General features: G+C 56.6%; 1 protein-coding gene across 1 annotated transcript; it reads right to left on the bottom strand.

Annotated features, from left to right (window-relative positions):
• Nucleotides 1-300: 300 nt before the first annotated feature.
• Nucleotides 301-8159, bottom strand: LOC131271146 (uncharacterized; the record flags this gene model as incomplete). The annotated part of the gene is made up of 2 exons (XM_058272532.1): nt 7110-8159; nt 301-4460 (listed from the first exon to the last, which is right to left on the bottom strand). Coding segments are annotated over exons 1-2 (5210 nt in total), but the record flags the coding sequence as incomplete, so codon positions are not given.
• Nucleotides 8160-10064: the final 1905 nt, after the last annotated feature.

The raw sequence follows: 10064 nt of genomic DNA on the forward strand, positions 1-10064 counted from the left end.
CGTGGGAGAGTTGCCCGTAGCGAAAGCTCTCCCACGCGCTCTCTCCTGTGACGTACCAGCACGCGGTGATAAGCTGACATTCCAGCACGCGGTCTGGCACGTCACACGATCTTCCGGGTCATGGAGGGGATTTGCCATAATTGATATGCGCTTATCGCATGATCGCGCGGATGACGTGATTGATCATGCGCTTATCGCATGATCGCGCGGATGACATAATTGTTTCGATTATAACGCGATTATTTCCCACAACCATTCCTCCCCCCTTTGGGACGCAGGCGACCGTCCCAAATTCCGCACGTAGGTGGTGGGTCGTCCTCATGCTCAGGGGTCGTCGGCGGCACGTAGCCAGGAGTCGAGTCAGGAGGACACTGCGCTGCTGATCCCTCAAGTTGTTCGTTTGGCGCTGCGTCGGATACGGAAGAGTCAGGTGCGCCCGAATGCTCCTTGGATACTTCCGTTTCAGCGGCCTCAACTGGGAGGGGTGCCAACAGCCTCACGTTGCGCTTGTAGATGCCGCTGCTTGTTCGTATGTCAGCGACACGTACGATGCCGTCGGGTCCCACGTAGGTTTTGACGACCAGGCCCATGGGCCATCGTCCAACGGGTAGGTTGTCATCACCGACTAGCACGATCTGGCCCGTCTGCAAGTTTGTAGTGCGTTTCGTCCACTTCGCACTACAACGCAACTGGGCAAGGTACTCAGTTCGCCAACGGGACCAGAATTGCTGAGCGAGTTTCTGGACTCGCTTCCAGCGAGTTTTGACACCGACCGTGTCATCGTCTCCAAGCGGGGCAGGAGTGGTGAATGATGCTCGTCCGATGAGGAAGTGCGCAGGGGTAAGTGCCTCTACCGATTCCGGACTGGAGTGGATTGCGGTGAGCGGCCTGGAGTTGAGAATGGCCGAAATTTGGTAGAGTAACGTCTGTAGCTCTACCAAGTTCAGCTGGGCTCCCTTTGCGGCGGCCTTGAACAATCGTTTTGCCACCTTGATGTTGGCCTCCCAAAGCCCTCCGAAGTTTGGGCTCCTGGGAGGGATAAACGAGAAACGAATTCCGCTGTCCGCTGCCAAGCTCACCACTTCGTCCTGGAATTCCCGGTTGTTGTGAGTCTTGCGAAGCAGGGTCAATTCTCTGGCAGCTCCCACGAAGTTGCGGCCGTTGTCGGAGTAGATCGTGTCAGGTCTTCCACGTAGGGACACGAATCGTAATAGAGCTGAGATGAACGCCGATGTCGACTGATCTTCCACTACCTCCAAGTGCGTGGCCTTCGTAGTGAAACACACGAAGATACAAACGTAGACCGTTCTACGCTTGCCTGATCGAGCATTTGAAACGATTTCGAAGGGGCCACACAGGTCCACGCCGGTGTGGGTGAAGGCGGGAGACACGTTGACGCGAGCCGACGGCAGCTGTCCCATCTGCTGGGCGTATTGTCTTGGGCGCGCTCGGGCACAAATTACGCATCTCGAGGTTACCCCGACGACTGTTCTTCGCAGGTCTCGCATCCAGAATCTCGCACGGAATTCGGCCATGATCAGCTCAGTTCCCGCATGGAAATTGTGCTCGTGCAAATGGCGGATGATTACGCGGGAGAAGGGATGCGACTTTGGTACTAGGAAAGGTGCCTTGGCGTCGTCAGCCAGATCTGAGTTTCCTAGTCGTCCCCGCACACAGATGATCTTATCCCTGACTATCGGGTCGAGATGCTGCATCGAACCCTTGGGCGTAACTGACCCGGAGTCTTGCATCTCCTTGACCTCATTGGGAAAGCACGTAGCTTGCATCACCCGTACTATCAGTTGGAGTCCGTACTCCAATTCGTCGAGCTGAAGGGGTCCTGATTTTTTCTCCACGGAGGATGAGGGTGCGCGTAAGTTAAAGATTGCTCTACCGAGCCACGCGAAATGTCGTCTTGTCATGATGAACGAGTTGTGGTGCTTGTACTGGGATAACAAGTCATCACAATCGTTCCCCACCATGGCCGTCAACAATAGAGGAGCGTCGACAGCTTCCTCCAGCGCAGTCACGTAGTTTAGTTGAGGCATAACGGGCCTTTCATCATTGACTATGAAACTCGGTCCGTTCAGCCAAAAACTCGCAGTCTCGCTGTTTATAAGCTTGTTGGCAGGAAGTCCTCTGGACACGAGGTCTGCTGGGTTGAGTTTCGTCGGCACGTAGCTCCAATCCAGACGATTCGTGGCAGCGTGAATTTTCTCCACCCGGTTCTTAACGTAGACTCCCCACTTGGTGTTGTCGGAACGTATCCAAGCCAGTACCACCTGAGAGTCAGTCCACCAACGAGTTTGGCTTATCCGGGTGCCAAAGGCGTCCTTTATTTTGGCATAAAGGCGAGCTAGGAGCAGAGCTCCTTGCAGTTCGAGTCGCGGCAAAGTCACCTCTTCGATGGGTGCCAATCGCGACCTGGAGCACAGCAACCGAGATTGCGGGTTTCCTTCACCGTCCAGAAAGCGAAGGTAAATGGCGCATCCAAAGGCCTTCGTAGATGCGTCGCTGAAGCCGTACATGATCGCGCCCTGAGGTTCGCTGGGCAGCGCCATCCTTGGGATTGGGAGCTGTCTGAGAAGCGACAGGTGGCTGGCGAATCCGTTCCAGCTTTCGATCATGCGAGGTGATGCGGCTTCATCCCATCCGAAGCCATCTCGCCAGAGGTCTTGTAGCAGAATCTTTCCGGTGACTATCACTGGTTGGAGGATCCCGATAGGATCATACAGCTTGCCAACTTTGGATGCTAAACGTCGTTTCTCCAATGAACCCAAAGGCTCGTAGAACTCATCCTGGACTACGAGCTGGAACGTATCCTCTGTAGGGCACCAAGCCAGGCCGAGCAACTTGATGGCCTGCTTCTCACCAATCTGTACAGTTGTATCGCGGTGTTCCACCGGGATTTTACTGGTGATCTCTGGTGAGTTAGATGCCCACTTTCGCAATGGCATCCCGCGTATGTTGAGTGCTCGCTCGACGCTGGTCATAAGCTCACGTAGCTGCTCGGGAGTCGATGCGCCCAACGAAAGGTTGTCCACGTAGAACGATGATTGGATGGCGTCAGCTGTCTGGGGATCGGAAGTCCGCACTTCTTCCCCGGCTTCGAACAACGCCCTGCAGGCCAAATAAGACGAAGCAGCCTCACCGTACGTAACAGTGAGGAGTCTGAATAGTTGCATCGTGTCCTTTGGCTTGTCGCGCCACAGAATGCACTGCATCCAAGTGTCGGGCTCGGATACCCACACTTGACGGTACATCTTCACGATGTCGGCAGTCGCCACCACGGTTTGAGTACGGAAATCTAGCCAGATTCGGAACAAGTCAGGCTGGATCACGGGTCCTACGGCTTGGAGGTCGTTCAGCGAGATTCCCGTCGTTGATTTCGCGCTGGCGTCGAACACAACGCGTAGTTTTGTGGTAGTCGAGTCTGGCTTGACCACGCAAGAGTGGGGAATCACGTAGCGTACTTTGGGGAGCTCCTCCGTTGATACTGGGCACATGTGGCCCAGCTCTTGGTACTCTCGCATGAACTTTCGATATTCTGCGTAGGTGGGCTCATGGCTGGCGAGACGTCTTTCTAGGGCTAGCAAGCGGCGTCTTGCTTGCCCCATTGAATCTCCCAGCTGGTTTAGCTCCCCCCGTAAGGGAATTTGTACGATGTATCGTCCATCGTCAGCGATGGTGGTATGCTCCTTAAAGTGCGTCTCTAGTTCGTGAGACTTCCAAACCGTGGAGTCGGCGGCATCATTTGGGAGTTCTTTGATTCTCCAGAATCGTTCGAGGATCTCCTTTAGGTCATCGACGCACGTAGCTAGACAACTGTGTTCGTATAGATCGGCTGAAGTCGTGTCACGTAGCATTCCTCCCACGAGCCATCCGAATTTAGAATTCTGGAGGGTCAAGCCATTTGGGAGGCGACGCAGCCCTGTCTTGAGTGCGTCGAAGCATATTCTGGCACCTAAGATAGCGTCGATTGTTCCAGGATGGTAGAATTCCGCATCTGCTAGGAACTTGGCCTCTGGCAGGTCCAATTCGTCTTGTCTGATGGCACGAGCCGGTTGATCACTGAGACCGGGAATCACGAAGAATCCGACATCCTCAGAGCAGCTGCCGTCAATCGACGTAATCTTCGCTCGTATTTGTTGGGTTACTGGGATTTTGCTCCCCACGCCACTCAGCGTCAATCGTGCAGGGTGCATCGCTAATCCAAGACGCTTGACCGCATTCTTGGTGATTGCCTCGATTTGGCTGCCGGAGTCGAGCACGCATCGGATCCGTTGCCACATCCCCATGTTGTCCTGGATGAGTATCGCGACAGTAGCGAGCAGCACGTAGTTGTCCAGTAGCGGGATGTCTTCCGTTGGTGAAATGTCAACCAAGGCACGACTTGATTGGCAAGAATCGGCAGCAGGATCACTCGATGAATTGGAGCCCGAAGGGGGGGCATTACCACCCTGTGGGATGGATTCATCAGGACGAGGCGCAGGACAAGCACGATGCTGCAGGGAGCCGGAGCGAAGCACGGAGCGGGATCTCCTCGGGATGTTGGATGCAGCATGCGGCAGACAACAGCTTCTGGGTGTAGAATGAATCCGAAGAGGCACGGAGCAGGAACGCGGGGCGGCGCGAGCACCAGGCAGAAATAGGCAGGCACTGGGCGGCGCGGCAACACGAAGAGGCACGGAGCAGGAACTAGAAGCGGCGCGAGCACCAGGCGACAAGAGGCAGGCACTGGGCGGCGCGGCAACACGAAGAGGCACGGAGCAGGAACTAAAAGCGGCGCGAGCACCAGGCGACAAGAGGCAGGCACTGGGCGGCGCGGCAACACGAAGAGGCACGGAGCAGGAACTAGAAGCGGCGCGAGCACCAGGCGACAAGAGGCAGGCACTGGGCGGCGCGGCAACACGAAGAGGCACGGAGCAGGAACGAGAAGCGGCGCGAGCACCAGGCGGCAAGTGGCAGGCACTGGGCGGCGCGGCAACACGAAGAGGCACGGAGCAGGAACGAGAAGCGGCGCGAGCACCAGGCGGCAAGAGGCAGGCACTGGGCGGCGCGGCAACACGAAGAGGCACGGAGCAGGAACTAGAAGCGGCGCGAGCACCAGGCGACGAGAGGCAGGCACTGGGCGGCGCGGCAACACGAAGAGGCACGGAGCAGGAACGAGAAGCGGCGCGAGCACCAGGCGGCAAGTGGCAGGCACTGGGCGGCGCGGCAACACGAAGAGGCACGGAGCAGGAACGAGAAGCGGCGCGAGCACCAGGCGGCAAGAGGCAGGCACTGGGCGGCGCGGCAACACGAAGAGGCACGGAGCAGGAACTAGAAGCGGCGCGAACACCAGGCGACAAGAGGCAGGCACTGGGCGGCGCGGCAACACGAAGGGGCACGGAGCAGGAACGAGAAGCGGCGCGAGCACCAGGCGGCAAGTGGCAGGCACTGGGCGGCGCGGCAACACGAAGAGGCACGGAGCAGGAACGAGAAGCGGCGCGAGCACCAGGCGGCAAGAGGCAGGCACTGGGCGGCGCGGCAACACGAAGAGGCACGGAGCAGGAACCGGGCGGCACGGTGACATTTAAAGGAACAGAACGGGCACATACCTGTACGCAGCTTGCGTGACTCAGCAAAGCTTGGACACCGGGCGGCAGACTACAGTCCCTGGGCGTTTCGGCAGCACGAGGAAGCACGGAGCGGGAACGGCGGGGCACGAAACTGGAGTCACTCGGCACGGCGCGGGCACCAGGCGGCAAGCAGCAGGCACTGGGCGGCGCGGTGGCACGAGGAGGCACGGAGCGGGAACGTCGAGGCACGAAGCTGGAGTAACTCGGCACGGCGCGGGCACCAGGCGGCAAGCAGCAGGCACTGGGCGGCGCGGTAGCACGAGGAAGCACGGAGCGGGAACGGCGGGGCACGAAACTGGAGTCACTCGGCACGGCGCGGGCACCAGGCGGCAAGCAGCAGGCACTGGGCGGCGCGGTGGCACGAGGAGGCACGGAGCGGGAACGTCGAGGCACGAAGCTGGAGTAACTCGGCACGGCGCGGGCACCAGGTGGCAAGCAGCAGGCACTGGGCGGCGCGGTAGCACGAGGAAGCACGGAGCGGGAACGGCGAGGCACGAAGCTGGATTCACTCGGCACGGCGCGGGCACCAGGCGGCAAGCAGCAGGCACTGGGCGGCGCGGTAGCACGAGGAAGCACGAAGCTGGAGCGGCGAGGCACGGAGCTGGAGCGGCGGGGCACGAAGCTGGATTCACTCGGCACGGCGCGGGCACCAGGCGGCAAGCAGCAGGCACTGGGCGGCGCGGTAGCACGAGGAAGCACGGAGCGGGAGCGGCGAGGCACGGAGCTGGAGCGGCGGGGCACGAAGCTGGATTCACTCGGCACGGCGCGGGCACCAGGCGGCAAGCAGCAGGCACTGGGCGGCGCGGTAGCACGAGGAAGCACGGAGCGGGAGCGGCGAGGCACGGAGCTGGAGCGGTGGGGCACGAAGCTGGATTCACTCGGCACGGCGCGGGCACCAGGCGGCAAGCAGCAGGCACTGGGCGGCGCGGTAGCACGAGGAAGCACGGAGCGGGAGCGGCGAGGCACGGAGCTGGAGCGGCGGGGCACGAAGCTGGATTCACTCGGCACGGCGCGGGCACCAGGCGGCAAGCAGCAGGCACTGGGCGGCGCGGTAGCACGAGGAAGCACGGAGCACACACGGGGCACGAAGCACGGGGGGCGAGGCACGGCGCACACGCGAGGACGCACGGAGCACACGCGAGGACGCACGAAGCGGGAACGGCGGGACACGGCACTGGGGTTCGGATGCACGGAGCGGGCGCGGAGTGAGGGCACGGAGTGGGCAAGTCACTCCGGCGTCGGGTCGGAGTGCACGTGGAGCATTGTGTGGTGCTTCTTGCCACACACCTGGCACCTCCGCTCACTCGGGCATGCATTGGCCGGATGGTCCTTCGAGAAGCAGTTCATGCACTTGCGGCGGTCCATAATGTAATTAATGCACTGAATTACGGACCGCGCGCGCAGCTCCGGGCACACCGTCGTCACGTGGCCCGTCCTGTCACACGCGTAACACCGTCGCGTCCCAGCCCCCTGACCCCCCGTTCTTACCTTCGTACTGGTGCTGGCGGGAACGATGGCGGCAGCGGCTGGCTGGGTCGCCGGCGCCCTCCGCGCAGGCCTGGAGGCGATGGCAGCAGGCTTCGGGGTGACGGTTGCAGCTAGCACCGTCCGTGCTGCTCGCTGGTTCGCTCCACGCGCTCGATCCGCATCTTCCTTCCGCTTGGGCTGATAATAAATTTTATTAGCCAGCCCATCCAGCTCGCGACGCAGCTCAACCCACGTAGGGATGAGCTGCTGGTCCGCACGCCGTGTCACGCTCGCAATGGTTTCAGCGTCTAGCTTGTCCATTACGAGCGCGACAATCAGCCCGTCTTCCACCACGGAGGTGGAATCGCCAGCCTCGGCGATCTGGCGGGCTGAGGCCACGGCCGTCTCCACTACGTCGATGACGCGCATCAACGCGTTCGCCGACGGAGAGCTCATCCTGGGCAGTTCGAGGATTTTGCGGATGTGGCCCATAAATGCCACCCGCTTCTTATAAAATCTCTCCTCCAGCTTGGCCCAAGCTTGGGCGAACGGCATTCCGGCGTTTTCGAATGCCTCACAACTGTGCCTCGCGATGTCGCACCGCTCGAGGCATTTTATCAAAAAGGCGAATTTATCGGAGTCCTCCGTAAGTCCGGCCACGCGCTTCTCGAATCGACTCGAGAACGCGGGCCATTCGGAGGGCGAGCCCTCGAACTTGGGCAGTTCTATGCGAGGCAGGTGGTCTGCTCGCGATGGCTGCCCCGCCATCGTGGTGTCCAAAATGGACGGTTTGGAGGCGGCTCCCTCACGGCGCTTGGTTGCAGCCGCCATGGCTGCCGCATAAGCCTCCGTGAAGGGGCCCCTGCGCGGATGGGGGCCGGTGACACTTTCGACGCGCATCAGCGCGGCGTTCCCGTCCCGCCACAGGGACGCCAAGATGTCCACCTTCACGGCGGCCACCTCCGGTTGCATCTTCGCATCGAGGCTTGCGGCCACCTCCTTTACGCTGCCCTCTAGGGCGGTAAGTAGCCGCAAGGCCTCGGCCACGATGTTTTCGTTCTCGTTATTCATACTTAAGTCGTGACAGAATTTTGCACTTAGCACTTTTCACGTTATCACGTCGGGGTCACCAAAATGTTCTCGCACGTAGCGATGGGCGAGTGTTTTGCACGTAGCGAAAGCGAATGTTTTGCACGAAGCTAAAGCGAATGTTTTGCACGAAGCTAGAGCGAATGTTTTGCACGAAGCTGCGGGCGAACGTTTTGCACGAAGAATTCACACGTTGTAATTACTAGGTTAAAAAGGAACTTTATTTGCACTTTTTAATTAGATTGGCGCGTAGCAGCTTGTTACTCGTAGGTATACGTAAGAAAAGCGAGAGGGCCCGTCGATCCGTTGATCGACGGTTTTATAGGTGTCATCGCTCCCCTCCACTTCCCTATGCGTGGGAGAGTTGCCCGTAGCGAAAGCTCTCCCACGCGCTCTCTCCTGTGACGTACCAGCACGCGGTGATAAGCTGACATTCCAGCACGCGGTCTGGCACGTCACACGATCTTCCGGGTCATGGAGGGGATTTGCCATAATTGATATGCGCTTATCGCATGATCGCGCGGATGACGTGATTGATCATGCGCTTATCGCATGATCGCGCGGATGACATAATTGTTTCGATTATAACGCGATTATTTCCCACAACCACTCTTTAAAGTCACCTTAAGCACCTTCTAAACACCATTTTGCATCGTCTCATTCTCTTTAAAGTCACTTTAAGCACCTTCTAAACCTCATTTTGCATCGTCTCATTCTCTTTAAAGTCACCTTAAGCACCTTCTAAACCTCATTTTGCATCGTCTCATTCTCTTTAAAGTCACTTTAAGCACCTTCTAAACCTCATTTTGCATCGTCTCATTCTCTTTAAAGTCACCTTAAGCACCTTCTAAACACCATTTTGCATCGTCTCATTCTCTTTAAAGTCACTTTAAGCACCTTCTAAACACCATTTTGCATCGTCTCATTCTCTTTAAAGTCACTTTAAGCACCTTCTAAACACCATTTTGCATCGTCTCATTCTCTTTAAAGTCACTTTAAGCACCTTCTAAACCTCATTTTGCATCGTCTCATTCTCTTTAAAGTCACTTTAAGCACCTTCTAAACACCATTTTGCATCGTCTCATTCTCTTTAAAGTCACCTTAAGCACCTTCTAAACACCATTTTGCATCGTCTCATTCTCTTTAAAGTCACTTTAAGCACCTTCTAAACACCATTTTGCATCGTCTCATTCTCTTTAAAGTCACTTTAAGCACCTTCTAAACACCATTTTGCATCGTCTCATTCTCTTTAAAGTCACCTTAAGCACCTTCTAAACACCATTTTGCATCGTCTCATTCTCTTTAAAGTCACTTTAAGCACCTTCTAAACCTCATTTTGCATCGTCTCATTCTCTTTAAAGTCACCTTAAGCACCTTCTAAACCTCATTTTGCATCGTCTCATTCTCTTTAAAGTCACTTTAAGCACCTTCTAAACACCATTTTGCATCGTCTCATTCTCTTTAAAGTCACCTTAAGCACCTTCTAAACACCATTTTGCATCGTCTCATTCTCTTTAAAGTCACTTTAAGCACCTTCTAAACCTCATTTTGCATCGTCTCATTCTCTTTAAAGTCACTTTAAGCACCTTCTAAACACCATTTTGTATCGTCTCATTCTCTTTAAAGTCACTTTAAGCACCTTCTAAACACCATTTTGCATCGTCTCATTCTCTTTAAAGTCACTTTAAGCACCTTCTAAACACCATTTTGCATCGTCTCATTCTCTTTAAAGTCACTTTAAGCACCTTCTAAAGACCATTTTGCATCGTCTCATTCTCTTTAAAGTCACCTTAAGCACCTTCTAAACACCATTTTGCATCGTCTCATTCTCTTTAAAGTCACTTTAAGCACCTTCTAAACACCATTTTGCATCGTCTCATTCTCTTT

The sequence above is a fragment of the Anopheles coustani genome, unplaced genomic scaffold (genome assembly GCF_943734705.1).
Source record: "Anopheles coustani unplaced genomic scaffold, idAnoCousDA_361_x.2 U_40, whole genome shotgun sequence".
NCBI lineage: Eukaryota > Metazoa > Arthropoda > Insecta > Diptera > Culicidae > Anopheles > Anopheles coustani.